The following is a 24,340-nucleotide window of genomic DNA, read 5'->3' on the forward strand; positions in this document are numbered from 1 at the left end:
GCACTCGACATCATGGGGCCATATCCCCGGACCACTCGGGGCAAAAGATTTTTAGTGGTCATCACGGACATCTTCACAAGGTGGGTTGAGGCCTTCCCAGTGTCCAATGTGCGAGCTGGGACCATAGTGGCTCTACTGGACCAGGAAATTTTCCCGTGCTATGGCTTCGCGAGGGTACTACTGACAGACAATGGGTGTCAATTCAGTGGGAAGCGCTGGTGAGCTGACTGTCGTCGGTGGGGCCTAGACCACCAGACCACTCCTGTTTATCACCCCCAGGCCAATCCGACCGAGCGTCGGAACCAAGAAGTAAAAGCACAGTTAAGATTGCGCCTGGGGGACGACTATTCTAAGTGGGATGTACATATACCCAAGTTACTGTATTGTCTTAGGCGCCGTACGAATGCCGTCACAGGCCACAGCCCAGCCGAGCTGCTGTATGGACAGAACCTCGCCCTACCAGGGGAGTGCCGGGTGGCAGTGGCCATCACGGACACTCTAATCCGTCCGGAGATCGAGGAAGGGAGGGAACAGGCCAGGCAACAGCAAAACAAATTCCTATCGGAGCACACACCACAGACCAGTCACCCCCCAACGCCCCTACAACCTGGACAGTGGGTGTACGTGAGGCAGCACCATCTGTCATCGGTCGCTCGCAATTTCTGTGCGGGGCTGGCCCCCAAGTGTTCGGAGCCAAGGGAAGTGCTCTGGAAATCCGGACCCACGTCATACGCGGTCCGTACCCCCCCGGAGACGGCCTGCCAAAGTCCACAGGGATGACCTGCGGTTGGTAGCACCCGGGGTAATGGAAGGTGTGTTACCAGGGCCCAACTCGAGGGTGCCTTAATCAGAGGGCCAGCAGGTAACGAACCAGCAGGTTCTGCCAAAGGGCACCGCCCCACCATCTGATGTTAACACAGGACTTGAGCTGATACATATTGCCCCCCCAAACTGGAAACTCCAACTGCCGGTACACTGAGCCCTCCGATCGACACCGCGGGTGGCTCCCATCAGGACTCCCCGATATGGCAACAGAATGACGAGGAGGAGACAGAGGAATGGGATGAGCCATCATGGATGCTGAACATGAGCTTGGTAGATGCCAACCCCCATATGTCTGTCGACGAGTCAGGTGATGAGTCAGAAGGGGGGAGGAAGGAACTGACATTGGGGGAAGGTACCCATCATGCACGCGGCGGACTCCAGTCCGGACGTGCTGTCTAGACGAACATGAGTCCATGGATATCACACCCTTGGCCGAACCTGGGAAATACATAATTGAGGATGTTACCCCCCCCCCCCGGACGAGCCTGAGAGAGACCAAGTTAGCCATGCCTACAACCTGGCCTAACCTGGGACATACATAATTGAGGATGTCACCCCCCTGGACGAGCCTGAGAAAGACCAGGTTAGCCAGGCCTACACCCTGGCCGAGCCTGGGAGATACATTATCGAGGATATCACTCCCCTGGACGAGACTGAGGACAATACCTCGGACAAGTTCTTGCCCCTGGAGGGGTGCCTCCCGCCGAACATCACACCCAAGCAAGCGGCACCCCCTCCCCTCCACTGCGGCCACAGAGGACTTGCAGGGCTCCGGTTCACCTAGCTGAGTACGAATGGACCAATATCAGGGCCATGCCAGGGACCCTACAGTGCCACCACAGTGCAACTCAATGGAGCTAATCCACTTCAAAACATCACTGCCCCTACTGAGGGGGAACGAGCATAGTGAGGGAGGCACACAGTCATTTTCTTGTTTGAAGAGGAATGCTCAGGGCCTAGAATCTCACCCCAGGCATAGTACACCACCCCAGTGCAGCGCTTCGAGTGCATCACTCCCGTGCGATCATTGTGAGGCGTCGGTGCACATAGCGGCCTCAGATAGAGGGGGGCATTTGACGCCAGCCGATAGTGCACCTCATAGTCGCACAGGCCGCGATGCCTCTGCGACGCCTCTCAAAGCTGTGTGCCACAAACACGCCCGCGCGTGCAACATGGTGCAACGAGTGTGAGTGCACCGAACGATCCGCAGCTAGCACCACTACCGGCCACCTCGGCGGAAGCACTCCGCCGGGTGTGGCAATGTGCTTCCGCCGGATTATAGCATTCAAGGACACATGTTTTCTCTCACAGACATAAACTATGTAATGTATATATCATCAAATGTTTTTATTTGTTAATGCAATTGTTCAACGTGCGAATAGGTCCTAAACTTGGCCGCGTCTGTTTCTGGCGCGCAATTGGCAGGCCTGCTGTAGCGCTGTGCTACACGAGCGAGGCAGTACCCATCGGGAGCTCAAAGAGGCTGGTCGTCTTCGCGCAACGTTGAGAGGCCACCTTCGCGCCAATTCCGCAAACGCATCTAGATCGTGAGTTACAACACCACTGGCCGTGCATCACCGCGCAGGTCTTAGCAGCAACGTCCGCCACGTTCTGTTCTCTCAAAACTCCCCCCCTCTCCATTGTAAACGGGGTCATCGCTGAACAGCCGTACACGCGCAGAGCTCTCTAACCCCGAACAGTCGCGGCCAGGGGATGGATAGCACCATGTAGAGGTTGATGTGTAATAAAAACCACACTTCACGTAGCGGAGTGTATCATTTGTAGTGTAAGGCATCTTGGGTGGCCTAAACAGCCCAAGGATCACCTCTACGGACACGTCCCTGCCTCCCGCCACTTGGCCGAACCCAAACCCCGAGACCCATTCCGCAAAAACTTGATAGGTTTGACGGGGAGGCAGCCGGAATGGTGTCAAGTCATTGCTGCTTTGGTCTTTATCGTCATGGGCGGGACGTCCCATATTTTAGTATACAAAAATGCGCGGAACTAGGCTACGCCTTATAGATATTGCCACAGGCGGATCCGCGGCAGCTCATGTAAAGTTTTTGCCATAATGTGAATAAAGTACTTGGTAAATTTACTTGGCTTTAATAATTCTGGAGACTAGATCCCTTGGCCACATGGCCCGAACCCCCCTCTACCGAATCCCTGAGTAGCCGGTAATCCCAGAGCAACTTCAGGGACTAGTCCACCAGCATACGACAGTGGGAGACATTCGTAATGGCATGTCCACAGACCGATGATGTGGACTATCACTGTTAAGCCTGCACCACACAATTCTCCAGTATTGACGACTTCGCTCGGCCAACTACGCGGCCAGATGGTTGCGACCTGTTTGCCTTTTCGAGTTTGCTCTTCTCGAGAGAGCTGGTGCCGAGAAACACCATTAAACATTAACACTACCGAGGGATGTCCACCACGTCTCCACACTCCTTGTGGGTACTGGCCCGCAACAAAGAGAAATAAACGATCCACTTAATATTTAATCTATGGTTTTTTTATATTTTTTTATTATATTTTCACTTTTAGAGTATGTATGATTAATCGCTAAAGTAATATATCTGTATTTTGTGTTTATAATCCTTTAATTCTTATATTTAATTTCATATTGATTATGTATCCTTATATGTGTTTTTGTTCTTTGCACCTTAGTGTTTACCTGTGGCATGTGTTTTGTAAAAGTTAAATGACCCATTTGGGCCAAGGTTATAATTTGTATTTAGTAATTTTAAAAGTAGGACGTTGGAGGATGTTATGATTTGCATGCATTACGATTATAATTCAAAAAGAGTACGGCGCCCAGAATGGCAAATAGTTAATGCTTAAAAAAATTTCAATTAAGTACTGTTTTCGTAAGTATTTGTCATATGTTACGGCTGTTTTTTTACTTGTTTGTAAGTGGAATGTTGCCGAAATGTGTTTCCTTATAATTTTTATTAATTGTATCCAATTTTTGTTTGTCACCTTGTTTTAAGTAAGAGGTGTTGCTGCTTTCCACCTACTCAAAAGCAAAGTGTTTTGGTATGTAGTTTCAGTGTTTACTTACAATGGACTATTTTTAATTGTTTTTTATGCAAGAATTATCTCTGATTTTCATTATCTGCAAATAAATATTTCATAATTCGCGACCTACAAAGGTTTTTAAAGTTTAGTTTGTGTAAGTTGTGGGGTCATTCCATGTCAAATCAACCAAAAAAAAAATACTGTTTTCAACCCGACCTTCTGAGATAAGTCTGAATTTTGGTACGTTGGTAGCCCTAGTAAATACTAACATAGAGCAGGTTTTATTTTATTACTATCCCTTCCAGTTTTTGATTTGTACAGTTCCAAACATGGTCAAAATTATGTTTTTTTTTGCTCGCAATAAAATCTTGATTTATTTATAGGTTGAGTTCTAATAAAGCTGGAACAGTGAAAATAAGCTCATTTTTGAGCTTATTTGCTGGGCTTTAATTTGATATACAACATAAAAACATAAAAAAAAAATAATCACTTTTCAAAAACTTTTTAAAAATTGTATATTCTGGTTTTTGAAAAAATGTACTTTTAAATTCAGAAAAAAATATATGTTAAAGAACAACATACTGACTATGAATGCTGAAAGTTTTATTTTGGGATGCCAATGGGATCATATTAAAATACAATTTTATGTAGAGTGGCTATTTTTATCATAGGAATTCACTGCTTATTTTGTTCTTATTCTACTCTCCCTGTAGTTATAGGGTAAATAAGATTAAAGTATTTTTTTTACTGCAAATTTAGTTTAAATGTGATGGCAATATACTATATGCAGCAATTTGTAGGCTAGTTATCTGTATTATGGACAATTGAGTATTAGTTATAAGTCTAGGCTTATACTGCAAACTACTAGCTTTATGTTTTGTGTTTATTATTTTATTTTCTGATTCAGTTACAATAGAACACTGTATTATAGTAAATTATGCACAATGCCGAAAATTTCTGCATTATGCTGTAATCCATTCAGTCAGAAAGGCCATAACAATCACAAGAAGAACCTACGAAATGTTAATGAGCGTATGATCAAAAAATTACCTTCTTTAGTGCTGACTCAAAAAGTCTGTGATATGCAGAAGAAAAAAATATCAAAAATTGTAACTAGGCCTCAACCAGAATTAGATATAGAATCCCAGAGCTCTCAAAGTTCTGAAGACACAACAAAGAACGTTATAACTGATGTTTTTGTAGACAGTTTGAACAACTCTTTGCAAATATTGGGTGAGACACCTATTAAGAAAAAGTGTTTAACTTAGCTGAAAAGAACTGGGTATTCAAAAACTAAAATTGAAAAATTATCCTCTGCAGTAAAAAGAGAACTTAATGTATCGCCAGAAAAGAAAAAAGCCAACACATCTGAATCTGAAATTATTCTTCAGTTAAAAGAAAAATTCAAAAATTGTTCTTCCAGAAGTGAGAAAATAACAGTGTTAACAGTTTTACCTAAAAGTTGGCCAGTAGCAAAAATTCAGGAAGAGTTTTCATGTTCAAACTAGTATATGGTCAGGAAAGTTAAAGAGCTAGTTAAAGAGAATGGAATTTTGTCATCACCCAACCCAAAACCTGGAAAAGTCCTTGATAAAACAACTGTTGAATTGGTGAAAAACTTTTATTGCACTGATGACATTAGTAGATCCATGCCTGGAAAAAGCAACTTTGTTGCAAGAATAATGGATGGGGAAAAAAAGTACAAAAAAGATTAGTATTAACTAACCTAAAAGAAATTTATGCAAAGTTTAAAGCTCCGTTCACGGATGTTCAAATAGGTTTCTCAAAATTTGCTGAACTAAGGCCTAAAAACGGTTTGTTAGCAGGTGGAAGTGGCACGCACTGTGTTTGTGTCTGTACAACACATCAGAACTTCAAACTTATGCTGGATGGTTGCAGAATATACAAATTAACCGGAGAAGAAGTAATATACAAGCATTGTTTTGCTAGAGTTATGTGCAATGCCCCTTTGCCTTGCTGCTACTTCAATGAGTGTGAATTCTGTCCTGGGTCTGGACTTTAAAGAGAGTTTTTCGAAACAACACTAGACTCTAACAACATTGACCAGATAACTTACAAAAAGTGGGTTACAGTTGATTGGACTTCTTTAGAAACGATGATACAAACAACAAAAGAGTTTATCGATTGTTTGATTGAAAAGTTGGACTTGCTGAAACGACACTCCTTTATTGCAACACAACAATCTTATTTTCAAAAAAACACAAAGTGTGACCTCAAGGTAGGAGAGTTTTTGGTAGTTACTGATTTTTCAGAAAATTACACATTTATAATACAAGATGAGGTCCAAGGTAACCATTGGACGAACATTCAAGCAACTGTCCACCCTTTTGTTGCCTATTACAATGATGATAATGAAATCAAACATATGAGTTATGTTGTAATATCTGACCCATGACACAGTTGCAGTACATCTATTCCATTCATATTTAGCCTAATTGACTTTTTAACTGGATATTTTGGTAAGAAACCTACCAAAATGTTCTATTTTTCAGACGGCTCAGCAGCTCAGTATAAGAACAAAAAAAAATTAATTTATGCCATCATGAAGATGATTTTGGAATCAATGCTGAATGGCATTTTTCTGCTACTGCCCATGGAAAAGGAGCCAGTGATGGTGTGGGTGGGACTGTCAAGAGACTAACAGCTCGTGCTAGTCTTCAACGACCTCTCTCTGACCAGATCCTGAGCCCTGAACAATTTTACTTGTTTGCTAAAGAAAATATTAAAGGCATTCACTTTCAGTTCTCTACTTCAGAAGACCATTTAAGACATGAACTCAGCCTCAAAGAAAGATTTGACAAATGTTGTCCAATCATTGGAACCCAGAAGTTGCAATCTTACATTCCTCTGACAAAAAACAAAATCAAGACGAAACTGTACTCTAACTCAGACAAAAGTGAAGTTGTGCTGGTTACTGATTTAGACACTGATCCTGTACCCTTCAGTAAAATAACACATGGTGGGGTAAATATGTAGTTGGGCGGTATTTGCGAAAACAATTTTTAAAAATCCGAAAATACCTTTATTTTATGCTCTTCAACTTCCTCTTTTCATTAAAAGTGGCGGAGGTAAGAAATTCCAAATACTTTAGGAGATATTGAATTTTTAAATTTCATCATATGTAGTTGAGCGGTATTTGCGAAAAAAAATGTTAAAAATCCGAAAATACCTTTATTATATGCTCTTCAACTTCCTCTTTTCATTAAAAGCGACGGAGATAAGAAATTCCAAATACTTTACGAGATATCGAATTTTTAAATTTCATCACAATACCAGTGCCGTGATGTGGCGGTTAACATTGTTTCTTGTTTACGTACGAGGTACGAGTATCTACTTTTTTTATTGGATAATGATGTCGCGTGATTGTTCGTGATAGGCCAGAATTCAAACGAACCAATACGTGATTATTTAGTTCATTTATTGTTTAAAACGGTGTTTAATTACCGCCTCCAATTTAGGTGAGTTTTTAACGTTTCTAATTTTAAAGTCTTATTTGTGTTTTTGATATTGTTGCGCAAGTAATAACAAAAAAAATTTACGTGAGTTGTTACTGTGCATCCTTTGTTACGGGTTTGTTAGGTAAGGTCAGTTACATTATAAATAATTTAAAACTAAAGAATAATTAAAATTAATTCACATTATTTTTAATGTCGGCTTAGTTTGAAAGTATTAATAATGTAACTGACCTGACCTAATCAACCATTTTATTAATTACGCATTGACGATTCACGTATTCACGAACACACTGCAAAATAACAAAAAATGGCGTCGCTTGAATGGTTCCATAGGTCTTGTATTGCAAAATTAAAAAATTCGATATCTCCTAAAGTATTTTGAATTTCTTATCTCCGCCGCTTTTAATGAAAATAGGAAGTTGAAGAGCATATAATAAAGGTATTTTCGGATTTTTAACGTTTTTTTTTCGCAAATACCGCTCAACTACATATGATGAAATTTAAAAATTCGATATCTCCTAAAGTATTTGGAATTTCTTACCTCCGCCACTTTTAATGAAAAGAGGACGTTGAAGAGCATAAAATAAAGGTATTTTCAGATTTTTAACATTTTTTTTTGCAAATACCGCCCAACTACATATTTACCCATGGTGGCTATATTGCCTGTAAATATGATGACCACTGGTGGATGGCATGTGTACTTGATAAAAGTGAAGAAAATGATGAGATTGAGGTTACCTTTTTGCATCCACATGGACCAGCAGCATCATTCTCATTTCCTCGCCATCTTGACATTTTACAAATCAGAAGCAGTGATGTTAGGGCAACATTAAATCCAAAAACTGCCACTGGAAGAACATACACCCTTTCGCATTGTGAAATGCTCCTATGCTCGAGACTTATTCAATGAGTTCAACCCCCAACCTGATAGATGATTTGCACAGTGTAAACTATTTTCAAAACCGTACAATATTTACATATAGTGTTCTAATATTTTTTTATATGTGCTAAATAATGTGAATCATCAAACAGTTCAATTGCAACAGTTAAAACAATTTGCAGTGCAGTTCAGTCAGAATTGGTAATTATCCTACTTGTTTATATGCTACAATACAATTTTTTAACTACATAACTGTTTTGAAAAATATGCTTATGAAACCACAAACAATTAGTGTTTTCCAAAATAAAAGATACTTATTAATTATATTAGGTAGTTGATATTATAAATTACTTCAAGGCCTACTTTATTGTTGAATTTACTGCTATTCCAACGCAAATTTACTAACCTTACAGCAGCAGGTTAAAATAGTGACCCACTCTTTTACATGAAATTGTATTTTAATATGATCCCATTGGCATCCCATAATAAAACTTTCAGCATTCATAGTCAGTATGTTTTTCTTTAACATATATTTTTTTCAGAATTTTAAAAGTAAAGGTTTTTAAAAACCAGTATATACAATTTTTAAAAAGTTTTTGAAAAGAGAATTTTTTTAAAAATGTTTTTATGTTGTATATCAAATTAAAGCCCATCAAATAAGCTCAAAAATGAGCTTATTTTCACTGTTCCAGCTTTATTAGAACTCAACCTATAAATAAATAAAAATTTGCTCGCGAACAAAAAACCCTGAATTTTGGCAATGTTTGGAATTGTACAACTAAAAAACCAGAAGGGATAAAAATAAAATAAAAATTACTCTATGGTACTATTTAATAGGGCTACCACCATACCAAATTTCAGACAAATCTGAGAAGGTCGGGTTGGGGCCTTGGTTGATTTGACATGGAATGGCTCTGTGCGGCAATTGACAAATCAACCAATTTAATAACACTACTATAGACTTATAAAGACAACATAAATAAAAAAAAAAACTATGTGCATGTAGTCCACGTGCGACAGAAGTAAAACTTTTTGCTTATCAAGTATAGATAGAGATAAATTATTAGTATTCTTTTTAGTGTATAAGAGATAATTAGAATAGTAAGGATGTGGGCATGATCTAAAATGAAAAATGAAATAAAATATGGTAGCATTGATCGTTGGCTGTTACGAAAACTGAGGAGTAGACAAACACAAGCAGCATTATGAGAATTCTGTAGCATCACTACTTTGTCTTTCTAACTTTCCCCTGCTGTCTCCCCTTCCGGCCATTACAACTAGCATATAGCACGCTACGCTACATACCTATCCCCCCTTCTTTTTGGCATCTTCACATTTGACCACTAGTGCATGCATTTGAGTGGCATCGCCGCTGATGTACCTATTCTCCTTTACCGGTTCCCCACCACGTACCTAACTTCTCCCCTCATGTGATCGGAATTTTTGTAACACTCAATAATTGTTGTCTCCCCAGCAAAGAATTTTCAAATAAAAATAAATAAAGATTTATTATTAAGTTCCTTTTTTTTTATTTCTAATGATCCTGTTAAAGCACATTCAAATACTTTCTAAACTCAATTGTAATTAACAATTTAAGTTCTTCTGTGCTGTATCTCGGTGTTGCCATGCTTGGGTACAACCTGAAATCCTAAAAAAAGTTATAAAAATAAATGTATCATTCCCACAAACAAAAGGAAAGAAATTGAAAGCAAAACAGTTTAAACAGTAGCCTAAGGGTCATTTAATGTCAAATCACCTAGAGCCATGTGCTCTAAGGTTACAGATTTTGTTCAAATTTTTTTTTATGCATTCATACTTATAACATGAGTAACTGTGAATTATTTTAGAATTTTTTAATTAAAACTGGAAGAATGATAAATTTTCGAAACTTTCAGTTTTTGAGCGAATAATGTTCTCTGACAATCTTAACCAGTACACTTAAATTACTATAAAACCCACAATTTTCATGCTATCTAGCTCATTTAAATTGCAAATAAAAGCTAATATTCCATACTTTGTAGACGTGGACATAGAGAAGTAACAAATTCCATCACAAAAATTTTACACTGAGCATGGAATACAATTTTAAGCTATTTTGCACCTTTGCTCGCGCTCAATACTGTAGCAAGGTTCAAACCATGCCAACTGCCATCATTATTGTAGCAGCCAACCACGGTCTGACCACCATCTTTGCCTTGCTGGGTGGATCTTTAGGTTTCACCAGTTTATTAGAAACGAACAAAAACAAGGTGTGATTCCGTCTGAAATATAATTACTCCATACTGAGGAAACTTATAACAGATACAAGAAAATATTAACGTACAATATTAATTACATTCTTAAACAGCTCTTAGGTATATTCAAAAAAAAATTATTGGCCGGCCGTACATGGAATTATCAAAAGTTTCATTTACTAAAAATACATAAACCATAAAAAAAAAACCCATATATTAAAACTATCCCAGTTGAGGTATGTACATAAAGTCCAGAAATTATGTTTGTATGATTAACTTTGTTTGACGGCATAATTTAAAGAAAGTTCAAAAAAGGGCCAAAAGATACAGAAGCACCGGAGGTCGCGGCTTCGTTTCCCGGAGATCACGCGGGAACATGATGCCAGGGCGCTTGTGTCCTGTTGTGGAAGGGAGATGAAAATGCCAATTCGGCGTCCGGCTCTCGGACCCTGTCTGGAACAGTCCGAATCAAAACTGATTAGAACTTGTACACAGACAGTATACGGGGCAGAAAATGCCCGGAAAAGTTAAGGGGAGGTTGAGGAAAGTCGCAGATCGTCACTCACCAGACAGGGGAGTTGGCTTCTATTTACAGATGCGTCGCCAGCCAGGAACTGGATCCCGCGAATACGCGGTTGGCGCGGTCGTTTCTACCATTTCAAAAGAAATAATTTAACAGAAAACTAACTATCACACTTTGTACTATGCAGATGGACTAAACTACATAAAGAAGATTATAGGGATAGCAGCCCTTATTTAAGCGACTACATAGTCGGTTGCGGCCGGACGGAAGTCTTGCAGTGTCTCGTCGACTCGCCGATAATCAAACGGTCCGTCTGCAGTCGCGGCGTGAAGTGTAGCGCGGAGAACCGCGTCTCGTAATTAAAAGTAAATCTTGAATCAAAAGTGGAGGGGAGGGGGCTGGGAGTCCGGACCGAAAGGTCCCGAAGTTCCCCGAGTGGGCGTCATAAAAAAACTCTGACTGATGTCTCGAAGTTGGTAGCACTGGCCGACCTTAGTGCTACCTGTTGAGAGGTGTCTGAAATAAAAAGAATCGACTCGCCGAAGGCGTCTGCTTAAACCAAGGGTCAAAGGGACAGTAGGTGCTACACTCTGGCGGCCTACAGGGTAAGTTGGCTGGGCGGTTAGCGAGTTTGCCGCTAGGTGTCGCGGGGTGGTCCATCTTGGCACACACATTTTTTATGCAAGGCGTCCTTGGAGACGGTCGCTGTCTGCTGGGGTTTCTGACCGGTCATTGGTCTTAGGCGAATTCTTAGAACCGAGAGAGGAGGGGGGTGAACAAAAGTGCAACGACGCTGAGAATGAGCGTCCATGACGTGCTTTTCGAGGAGAGAACCTAATACGTATTCGTGACAGTAAAGGCTATGGTCAGCTCGTCTCTGAGAAATGGTAACAGCTCGTCCAGAGCTGCTGTAGGCGGTTTTAGTCATGAAGTGAAGTAACGTTACAGGCCTGGGACGTGCCTGTAAGCGAGGGAAATTTTAAGCGGGCAGCCAACAAAGTATTAGATCTGCAAAATATCAGATACGTCTCTGGGAAAGGTGCTTCATACTACTGGCACAAAGTTTAACTTAAAGGAGTACACCAGACTAACAAAAAGTAAATCGCCCTTTAGTAACCAAATTATAGAGCAAATAAAATTTCCAAAAATAATTTAAAATTATAATAAAATTAGAAGAAAAAAAACGTGTCAAAATTCCTAATTTCCAGCACAATACCATAACTCAACAACCACAATGAGCACTAGCTTGAAAATTTATTTTTACATACACATTAGCATTAGGTAAACTATATTTGAAAAATGAAAAGGGTGTGTTTTGTGGTTTTTAAATTTTAAAATTTTTAATACTGAGGTATGTAATAATGCCCAAATCCAAAGTAATTGCCACATAAAAAAATTAAAATTAATTGGGTTTATGCTAAATACAAATCTGGCTTTTTTTTGCAAAGAAACTTACCAAAGTAACTTCGTACTGGGTCCAGATAATGTTACTTAGTGTTTATAGACTATATGCACATCTCACTACTCTGTCATATTGTATGCCAATTCTTCAATAATTTTCTGTTCATCGGGTTGTAGTGCATATGTCCTGCCTGATGATGATGTTGAAGGAACTTGAACTTCTTTAATACAGTTTTCATAAGGCACCCAGCAGCAGTCATCCTTAAATGGCCAGTGAAATGTTGACGAAGGACCGCAAGGATGCATGAACTGAATTTTAGAATCTATTTCAACATCTGACACTTCAAGTATTTTACCTACCTACCACTTTTGTTCATATTTAACCGCAAAATATTTCTCTGGAAGAATATTCACCACTTCTGCATGTTTCTGTACACCAACTACTGCTGTAAAAGATTTTTCAGAAACAGAAACTCGTTTAACAATCAAAGTGTTTTCATCAGTAGGTTTGAAGTAATGATTTTCTCTAGTGCCTGTAATGGATGTTGCATTTGCATATCGTTCGATAAGAAATTTCTCATTATATGTACTCTATTTCAACCACAGATGTGTAAAAAACTTCAATTCTTTTTATATTTTCTGTAGCAAATTTGAATAAATCCTCAGAGTTTAAAATTTGTCTGTTAACAGTTCTCTGAAGACTGAATCTTGTAGCCAGTTGTTTGATTGTACCACCCACTCCATCACATGCATTTTTGCCATGGCTGGTGGCAAAGAAGCTCCACTCAGCAGATAGACCATGGTCTTCTTGATGGAAACACAAGTTAATAAAATTTTTATAGTTTTTGTACTGTGCAGCACTACCATAAATGAAGTAAAATACATGACTCAAATGTGGTAGTTCTCTTCGTAAGTGCTGTAATAATGACTTTTGGAAAGTGAAAAATGCTGTGGTGTCATGCTTAAGGCAGTCACTTATGAACAATGATTTTGACTTCAAGACATCATCACTATCAGTTTAATAAACAACAAATGGATGTAAGGTAACTTGAATGTTTTGCCAATGGAAACCTTGTGCAGCAACTTGCAAAATACAGGTGTAATTTTCTGCAAAGTCAGCTATAATGACGCAAGAGTTTCTATCTAATTTAATTTTTATTTGCTTTAGGTAGCTACCGACTTTGCGACTTGACTGTGAAATGATGTTTAGTCAAAACCACCAATTTATCTATTAGCAGATCAACAAAATCATCAGCAGACTTTGTCAGTGTTTCAAGCGATTCACGGTCAGTGTGAATCCATTGTTTGAAAACAATAATGTCTTTTGTTTCAAAAATTTCTAATTGCATAAGGTACTCACGAAGTACTGACGCATTTGGACAGTTAGGACATGTGTGAAGCATGCATTCTTCTGAAATTAATATCACATACCAATGTATGCAGGAGCTCTTGATATGGTATGTTTAAATGAATACTCTGCATCATTAATTTCACATTTTGGTGATAGGTACGCACACACACTGAATGAATATCACGAATGCCTACAGTTACACATTCTTTTGAACGCAATTCACAAAACTTAGTAAAACCTATTTTATCATTAGGGTTTTGTTCTTTAAAAGACAAATAAACATCTTTTAAATTATGCAAAATTAGCCTTTTTGTTTTCAATTCTATTTTCCCGTGTTCACTTGGTACAGACACGCAGTCTTTTGTGTTGGAAGAAACTCTACTTATCTCATCGTCATAGTAGAAATCTTTCACCTTCTTTACTAACTTTTCACTTAGATGATGACCTTTCCTTTTGTCTATACTACCTAAAACTCTATAATTCTCTAGAACATTTCTAGCCTTTTTTTTTACCATATATTCAGTTGTGTCAAAAAAATGAACAGTTTGTTGAATACTCCAAGATTGCGGGACAAGTGTCAGTATTTGAAGTTTTTCAATAATTTCATTTGTTTTAAATTTTTCTCTTAATCTATCCATGAGGCAACTGCAATCACTACACTGTATGCTTGAATCACTGGCAGTGTTTACAGAGTCTTCAATGGGAAAAGCTTTACTTGCTGTTTCTGTAAAACTAGCTAATAAACGCTGAGCCTTACTTTTCAAGTATGCACTTATTTCCTCCTGCTTCCTTTTAGTAACTTTTACTGGAGAAGAACCAATTAGTTTACAACTTTCATTCAGTTTTTCCAGGACCTGAGAAGGGGTATCTGGATCATAGTCACTGTCTGAAACATTATCACTGTTGCTAGTCGCAGACACTACTAATTTTCTACAGGTTATACAAAGTTTGGTGCCTGGTAAAAGTTTCACCGTGGTCTGATATTTTTTTGAAAATGAAACTGAAACATCCTTGAGACAGTTTCTAACATTTTTGTTGTGTTTTTTAAATGGGTCACAACAAATTCTCTGGCGATCTTCAAATGTTGTAAGAAATGTACACCTATGCTGGTAACATAAGTTTTCAATATTGTGACAATTAGTTCTTAACCTTAAAAGTTCCTGTTCTCTTTCACCAAATTCAGAAAAGCATATGAAACATTTTTGTTTACTCTCTGTGTGAGGTGAGCAGTCTTCTTGGAGATGCAGGCCAACTGAGCACTTGTTCATTATTTTAAACTGATGTGCGCAGCAACTAGAAAACTGTGAAATACTCCGTTAAGACTCTGAAACTCATAACTTCTGGACTTACAACCTATTCACATTAGAAGCCAGTGAGAGACTAGCTACTACATGCCCAAACCAACTGTGGTCCCGGGAAAAATGTGAACTACCCAATGTCAGACGCACCCCTCCCTCCGCCGTCATCCCTTCCACCACACTGTCCCCTCCCTTTCCCTAGTCCGCCTCAAGGGTCGAAGCGCGTCATGTCGCGGGTGGGACGGCAAGTAGAGTTGTTACCATAAGTCACGACACTGTGCGCGGATACGGGAATATCGCTGTTCAAGTATTTCACGGATCCTTTGAAAGCGGAGCAAGGTTTCGAAGCGTGCGTGACTGTAATATAACGTGTATTGACAAATGGCATCGGGCAGTACAACAAAACACAAAACTATACATAGCCAGTGCAGGGAAGTGATTAGCAATGTGATTGCATTTTGTGATCAGGAGAAGGCATCAGGCAAACTTACCCATCCATTATGTAATGCAACAAAGCGTGCGGCCGCAGCGACAGGGAAAATGAAAGGAACAATATGCAAAATTAGAAAAGAAAGTAAAGAAGCCGCTATCAGTGGGGGAATTTTGCGCACACCAGGAAAGAAAGGAAAAGCAAGTACAGTAGAACCCCGATTATCCGCGACTCGATCATCCGATTCGCGGATTAACCGCGATTTATGTCCATCATGTCCAATTTTTTAGTTACATATAACCAATGACTCAATATGTATGTAAATGTTAAAATACTTTGCAAAATGTATGTTGGGCAAAGTACTTTTGACTCAGTCATGTTTATATACAAAGAAAGTTAAAAAAAATACTAGTCGATACATACGTATGTACATACTATTTTTGTGTTCCGTGTTACGTGAATAGATTATACACCGGTGCGCGATTCCACGTCCGCATGACCGGACTGTACACTCCCGCGCGTAGCACGGCGCCGTGCCACAGAGATTACCCGGCGCATGGAGACAGTCCATTAGTGTACGTTGTTGAAGCGTGAAGGTGGTGATAATTTTATGTATTGTAACAGTGATCTGCATTCCGACGGATTATACCGTAGTGTTGTGCGGAAGTGTTGAGCGTAACATTTCATCATGTCATCAAATGAACAGAAAAGAAAGCGAGTGGTACTGTCAATCGACAGCAAAACAAAAATTATAGAAAGATTTCAGAGTGGAGAAACGATTGCAAAACTTGCGACTGAGTTTGATGTCGGTAACACAACAGTGCGCGACATCATAAAAAATCGGGAAAAAATCCTTCAGTTTGCTTCACAGGCTGACACTTCAAGTGGATTAAATAAACGAAAGACGATGAAAGAATCCACATTTAGCAGCTTGGACGCTTGTTTGTTTGAATGGTTTCAACAGAAAAGGTCGGAGGGTGTACCACTAAGTGGCGTAATTTTATCACAGCAGGCTCAAATTTTTAAGAAAAAACTAGGCCTGACAGAAGAATTCAGTGCATCGCGAGGTTGGTTGGCAAGATTTAAAGATCGTCATGGAATAAGAGAATTGTCCTTGGAAGCTGAAAAACTTAGCGGCGATACCGAAGGGGCAAGCACATTTAAAAAGGAGTTCCAGCGGATTATTGACAGACACAACTTAGTTCCAGACCAAGTGTATAATGGAGACGAGACTGGTTTGTACTGGAAGTGCTTACCAAGTAAAACACTTGCAGCATCAGCAGAAAAGTCTGCGCCTGGCCACAAATCGAGTAAAGAGAGAATCACAATCATGTGTTGTGCTAATGCTAGTGGAGAAGATAAACTAAAATTAGTGTGTGTCGGGAAAGCAAAACAGCCACGATCATTTAAGGGCACGGAAATGAAATATTTTCCAGCTGATTACTATCACAATAAATCTGCTTGAATGACTCGAGAAATTTTTAAACTGTGGTTCCATTCCAAATTCATACCACATGTTTCTGAATTTTTGAAGTCAAGAGGTTTGCCGGTCAAAGCAGTGCTTTTCTTAGATAATGCACCATCTCATCCAAATGAAAACGAGTTGAAATCAGCAGATGGGAATATTTTTGTATCCTATTTGCCTCCAAATGTGACTGCGCTCATTCAGCCAATGGATCAAGGTGTTATTGTAACATTAAAGAGGCATTACCGACGAGAACTCTTAAACTTACTGCTGGAGGAAGATAGGGCAATGGTTCAGTTTTGGAAAAACATGAACTTAAAGGAAGCAATTTATCTTGTTGTTAAGGCGTGGGGAATGGTCTCGAAAGTAAACATAGTCAGATCTTGGAGGAAGTTGTATTGTGACATTGAAGGTTCAGCTGATAACTTCCACGGCTTTGAAAAAGAAGACATTGAGACGGAAAACTTTGCTGAGTCGCTTCAATCGACTATAAAAAACAATGAGCAATTTGCTCATGTTGATGAAGAAAACATAGAGGAATGGCTACAAACTGCCGTCTTGCTTCCTGGGTATGAAATTAAAAGTGATGACGACATTGTCAGTTCGAACACATGCGCGGCCGCCGATGTCAGTTCAAGTGATGAGGGCGACGGGGAAGATTTGACTCCAGCAAAACGTGTGAATCTGCAAACTGCGTTAGAGTCAACAGAAACACTTTTACAGTTTATGGAACAGGAAGAAGATAGTGAGTTCTCAGATATTCTTACATTAAGAAAAGTAAGATTAAACTTCAAACGAAAAATAAACAAGTCGCGACAGAAAAAAGTAACAGACTTCTTTAAAAAACTGTAGAAGACTTAACATATTTTCCTTAAAATGCTTAAAATGTGTTCAAAGTTCTAAACATCTAGTTTTATAATGTTCTTAAGATAACTTTTGTAAAAGTTTGTACCGAATTCCTTTGTTTTCAATTGCAAACCGCTCCACTTCAACTCCTCACTGTGAATGTGTCACGCTGTTGGGGCCATTAATCATTCCTCTCGGTGACAGTGACGACAGTAGTGACGAAGATAGTGGTGGTAAGTCTGACTCAAGTCTGGAAGGGATAGCACCATTGCCAGATAGTGATTAGGTGTGTACCAAATCGTAACACTATCATATTGTTGTCTTACGTTACGGTGCTATTTTATCGATTATTCAAAAAATAAACATTGTTTCCTTTTGTGTCGTGAAAGGTCACGGCACTATTTTCCTGTTATATTACTTCTCCGTTATTTTATTAGCACCGACTGTACTGAAGTTTGTGTGTGTTGCAACTAGTGCTTGGCACGCAAGATAAATTCAGCCTATCACTAGCTGACGCGGCGCAGTGATACGACGGTGTTTTTTTATTTCAAAACTCAGCTAAGAGTGAACGGAGAATAGATACGACCCCTCACGGTTCCCGAGATTAGGGTCGTTATTTATATGTAATCTCCGAATGTCCACAGATGGTTGTCTGTGGGCTAATGACCTTTGAGGCAAGCATGACTCGGCTAACAGCGATTTTCGATTATCCGACTCACTCGTCCCCTTCATTAACACGGATAATCGGGGTTCTACTGTAGTAACAAGATATTGGTTGATGAGTTTGACCTTGGGGTAATATGGCGCACCGTGCAACAGTTTTATACGGTGAAAGAAGAGGGTCCAACACTTAATAAGCTTCTTACAGTGTTACAAGAAGAAATAAATTTCCCTGGACGAAAAGAAACTTTGAGAAAAATCCTGCATAAATAGGGTTTCCGGTTCAAAAAATGCAAGAATTAAAGGAAAATATTAATGGAACGCAATGACATTGTTGCTTGTAGGGGCAAATATTTACGTCAAATGAAAGCAAATGAGCAGGCTGGTGAAAAGAAAAAAACATTTGTGTACATTGACGAAACCTTGATTCACCCGACGTACACAGTAAGCTAGTGTTGGCAAGACAACGAAACACCCAGTGTTTTGAATGACAGCGCTGGTCAACGTTGGATAATCGTACATGCAGGTTGCGATCTAGGTTTCATTCCAGGTGCATATCTCATTTTCAAGTCCAAAGGTAAAAGTGGCGATTATCACGACGAGATGAACTTCGCAAACTTTTCCAGATGGGTGCAAGACAAGCTTATTCCAAATCTGCCTGCTAATTCGTTGGTTGTAATGGATAATGCCCCTTATCACTCCGTTCAGTTAAATAAACCACCAACAGCCGGTACAAGAAAACAAGATATCATCCAATGGTTACAGAACAACATTCCGCATGACAATGATATGACAAAATGTGAACTCCTCCAGCTCGTTCGTGGTCGACGTCCACCTCCCAGGTTTCGCATAGATGAGATGTTAGAAGAACATGGGCATGAAGTAATATGATTACCACCATACCACTGTGAGCTTAATGCTATTGAGTATGTATGGAACATTGTGAAATCACGTGTTGCTGAAAAAATGTCGCTCAATCATCACGTACCATTGAAAACATCACAACAGAAGCAATCAATAGCATCACCAAAGAAGAATGGCAAAATGCTATTTTACATGTAAAACATACAGAAGCAGAGTACTGGACAGGTGACTGTCTAATGGAGCACGAAATTGAGAAAATTGTTGTTAACTTTGGAGAGTCCAGCTCAGACAGTGAATGGGACTTTTCGGACAACAGCAGCACATATTCCAATGGTAACATATCAGGAATTGAAGAACTAAATGGCTGAGTGGGCGTTTGTTATGTGCACTATGCACGAAACTGTGTTGAAATGTTTCTTGCATTTTTTCATTAATTAATCACACAAACAATATTTTCTTTGATTATAGGCAAATGTATACCGACATGTATGTTAAATATGGTGCTGAGTGAAATAATTATTATAACACAAACTGTACGATGTGATGCTGTGACACACTTTGGTACACACTGTGAATCTTGGTAGACACTGTGTTTCGCTGTTTCATACGACTGTACCTTCAGCTTATCACAACATTTCTTACTGCATGACTGCGCTTCATGGCCATCGTTTCATCCGGGTAATCATGCTTACATGTTGCGTACACTTATGAACGCATGTGTATACTCCTTGCTTCCACAGCTAACTGTATTCCCCTACTGTCAAACCCTCCTCATTCCCCACCCCTCTCTCATTGAGACACTAGCGCTCCTGTCACTGCCCTTCTCGGGACCACAGTTGGCTTGGGCGTGTAGTAGTATTGGGCAAGAAGGCAGCAGTTTACTTATCAGCACAGTTATCATAAATGTTTTCTGCTTAGCCAGCAGGAGAGAGCCAGCACAGCTAGAGATAAAAGTGAAGTATCACTGGGTGACTCAAATGTATGGAAACACATTATTCCCTCTCACATATTACTGAATTGTGATGTAGTAGCAGCTCATTCACAAATTAATGCTAGACCAACATTATAATACGTTCAAAAAAATTTTTTTTTTTAGAATAAACCAGGTTTTACTGATTTGCATATGAGATTCGAAGTCACAAAGTTGATTAAAAATACTTTATAACAGTGCATTAGCTAGTTTAATAAACAGAATAAAAGCTTAATACATTTTATGCATGGAAAAGTATTAAAAGCGTGAAATGTGCATCAACATAATGAAATTAAAAGTCTAGGATAGCTTGATAAAAATAAAAAATTATATAATAAATTGCTTGTATTTAATATTGTAAATAAAATTAAATATTCCTGATAAACATAGTACATTACAAGATTAAGGAAATTTTAGCTCTTAAAATTTGGGCCATATGTATTTTAAAGCAACACAATAGTGTTTTATAATATGTATATTATACTGTATTACCCTGGTAAGATACATTAAAAATACATAATTTAAAAACCACAAAAAACACCCTTTTCATTTTTCAAATATAGTTACCTAATGCTAATGTGTATGTAAAAATAAATTTTCAAGCTAGTGCTCATTGTGGTTGTTGAGTTATGGTATTGAGCGAGCAAAGGTGCAAAATAGCTTAAAATTGTATTCCATGCTCAGTGTAAAATTTTTGTGATGAAATTTGTTACTTCTCTGTTCACATTTACAAAGTATGGAATATTAGATTTTATTTGCAATTTAAATGAGCTAGATAGCATGAAAATCGTGGGTTTTATAGTAATTTAAGTGTACTGGCGAAGATCGCCAGAGAACATCATTCGCTCAAAAACTGAAAGCTTCGAAAATTTCTCATTCTTACAGTTTTAATTAAAAAATTCTAAAAATAATTCACAGTTACTCATGTTATAGATATGTATGCATAAATAAAAATTTGAACAAAATCTGTGACATTGAAGCAGGATAGTGTATTTTAATTAGGTGATTTGACATGAAATGACCCCTAAGTGGTTCTGTTGTCCCTATCCAACCCCTTCTCCCCCCGCTTCTTTTAAAATAAAATTCTGCTTAAGCTGGAGTCTCAATGCTATGATGAACACAACAAGACAAATCTGATGAGGGTGTCTTACATTGTTCCAGTTAATAGTGTAGTCACTATACTGTCGTCAGTGGCGTGAGGCACATCGGGCTGAGGGAGGGCATAGCCCTTGTCGACGTCAATACCATGACAACATTAACACAACCAACTCTAATTATGGCTGTTGGCAAGTCTTGCCAAGCCAAATGTGTCTATAAAATCCACTAGAAACAGTGTAGGCCCTATATAAAACCTTTATTTCCTGTTGATAGTTGAAGTGCATAACAATATAACATTTAATAGTCTCTGGGACTAAGTGAGGTTAAGTTTATTTTAGATAAAAGGAAGCAAAATGTAGCTATGTTAATAAGGGACAGAAAGTTATTCTGTTGTTAGCTATGCTAAAATTAAAAATAAATGTAATAAACACTTCAAGGTGCACTACAAATATTAAAGTGTACCGAAAAGTAAATATAAATTTCATTTTTCAACATTAAGTTTTACCAGGTAGGCATATTTTTGAAGTTTAGTTCTGTAAGGTTTATATTTTGCTTTCCGTTTTATGGCATGCCATGACAAAATTATAAATAGAATCAACTTCTTGCGGGCCGTCGGGGTGCGTATTTATCGTGTTGATGTCACTGCGACCTTATATTTCATTGGCTACTGAGAATGTCATGTCTGTCGTGTTGTGTTCGTTGTGGCATTGTGACTCCTGCTTTACACTTCTAAGTCAAATGCTTAATAATTATTGTAAATATTACTTGTAATATAAATATAAATACATAATTATTTTTTTTTGTGCTTAAATAGTGTAGCTTAGACTGATGAGAGAGATCTCTGATCCTGTTGCTGCCGCCCTGCTGTTTACGTGATACTAGCGGCATCATAATCCTTTGGTTTTCCTGAGATCCTTAGGAATATAACGAGGCTGAGACTGTTTTCAAAATGAGAGGGATGTATGTCAGTGCATTACGGCTGTGACCAAGACTGTTTTCAACCATACTGTATATTCCACCCTAATTGGTTTTTATTTAAGTAATTTTTGAACAATATTCTCTTGGTGGAAAATTATTTAGGTTGAGAAAACAGAGTCGGCTATGCTATTAAAGTACAACACAAAACTATGTCATCACTATATTTATGATACAGGTAATATTTACGTTAATTTTTCATCAACTCTTAACCGGAAAATCCATTTCACATGAGACAGGAATAGTAGTATTCAACATTTACTGGGACACTAGCATGGCTGTGTCAGAGTTACTGTACAGGCGAATGCAAAATGGTTAATTAGATGTTAAGCTCTTGAAAATATCTGAATGCTGCTCGACAGACTTATTGGAAATAAAACAAGGAACTGAATAAATACATTTTCTGGTGTCTAATCTTCATTTTTTTTTTTGGTGGCACCCCTACAGTAGACAATTACCACAGTGAAGAGTTTAATACCTCGTACATATTAGGTGGTGCTTGCTATAACCATACAAAGCAAAATTATGTAATAACCATTACAAAATACATAGTAACATAAGTTGGGGAACCGTTGAGCTGAATGGTCAGATCAGTAGATACTTGCCTGCTACCAAATGTTGGGGTACGCCCATTTTCCCGCTGCATTTAATTTTTTTTTTACATTAAATCATTTCACTCCTTTTCTGTCTGTAATGAAATTTGCCAAAAAGCCCTTGGCCATTTCACCTTTTTGTCATCTTCATGGCCTATTACAATCCTGCCTCGTAGCCAGCATTAAATCTCACTTGTCAAATTCACTCTGAAATGTGGTAATGTTTGCACTATAAATGAATGTTAGTTAACTAAGTACCTAGTACCACCTAGTAGTATTGCTCATGTTTTTTTTCTTCATGCTCTGAAAAGTTAAAAAAAAAAAAAAATCTTGAACAGTAAAAAGGCAATTGAGGTCCTGTCAAAGTTTTTGTTTTGGAAGTCAAATCTGATTGGTCAGTATCAGAAAATGTAGTTTTGATATGTTATTGTATTTATTGTAGCAGTTTGGTTTTAGTGCTTGAACGCTTAACAAAAGCAGTAAAAGTGACTGTTAATTCATTATACACTAAACCTATCGAGTGAAAAGTTTGTTTTTAATTGATAGTTGCTGTATTCTTGCTAACTGCCTTGACATATTTATTTAAATTGAAATCACAGGATGCAAAATATATAGAAGAACCATGCAGGCTGCTGAATTCTAATGCAAGCTGTCAAGTAAGATTCTCAAGATTTCCCCAGCATGTTTGGTTAGTTTTCATGGAAGATCAGATGATTGAAAATCTGCTAGGTATATTCAGATGCAAGTCGCTTGTGTGCACAATTTTTATTTAGACAGAAAAATGTCTTGGAAAGTAAAAACAAAAAAAAAACCCGTTGTACAGATCAGTTGCTTTCAATATTGTAAATTGAATAGCATCTGGACAATGTCAAAGAAATGTTTAAATGAGCTCTAGAAATTTTCTACTAATCACAATAAACATTTTGGTTTCATAAAAATTTGCATTATTTTTGTTTTATACCAAGACTGTACAAAGAAAACTGTTAAATTGAAAACACTGTTAATTTTTTTTCAGATGCAAAACTCATTGGTTTCTGTTTATATATAGTAAACCTTAATAAAGTATAATTACAGCAAAATGTTGGAAGGAAATAAATTTTTAAATATTTTTCCAGACTAGCCAAATATTAGTTTTTATAGAATTAATTGATCTTATTTTAGACGGTACCACTTATCTTCCTCTCTGCGACTTACTGGTGTCAAGCACTTTACATCACTGTGAATTTTATTGACCCCTCATTGAAAAAAAAAGTAAGTACATAATTGTAGCCATTACGTTTTGAAAGTCTATGGACGTGAAAGCATTAGATAGATGACTTTAAACCTTGGATTTGTGAATAAGAGAATAAATTGTTGTTTAAGTGAATAGTACACAATAGTTATGTTAAGTTATTTAATGAAAATTGTATTTATTTTCTGTATAACTGTAG

General features: G+C 38.2%; 1 protein-coding gene across 8 annotated transcripts in view; it reads left to right on the top strand.

Annotated features, from left to right (window-relative positions):
• Positions 1-3,343: 3,343 nt before the first annotated feature.
• LOC134543001 (OTU domain-containing protein 7B-like) overlaps positions 3,344-24,340 on the top strand; it is a 107,554-nt gene continuing 86,557 nt past the window's right edge. Inside the window, exons 1-2 of one of the 8 annotated variants that reach the window (XM_063387727.1) lie at positions 3,344-3,459; positions 23,510-23,598. Coding sequence is in view for 3 of the 8 variants with exons in the window: in XM_063387665.1 (XP_063243735.1) it covers positions 23,553-23,566 (14 nt within the window). In the remaining 5 variants the exon portion in view is untranslated. Of the gene's footprint in view, positions 24,162-24,340 lie in introns of all 8 variants that reach the window. The other 7 variants (XM_063387675.1, XM_063387718.1, XM_063387683.1 and 4 more) reach the window with 7 other exon arrangements.

The sequence above is a fragment of the Bacillus rossius genome, chromosome 1 (assembly GCF_032445375.1).
Source record: "Bacillus rossius redtenbacheri isolate Brsri chromosome 1, Brsri_v3, whole genome shotgun sequence".
Classification (NCBI taxonomy): domain Eukaryota; kingdom Metazoa; phylum Arthropoda; class Insecta; order Phasmatodea; family Bacillidae; genus Bacillus; species Bacillus rossius.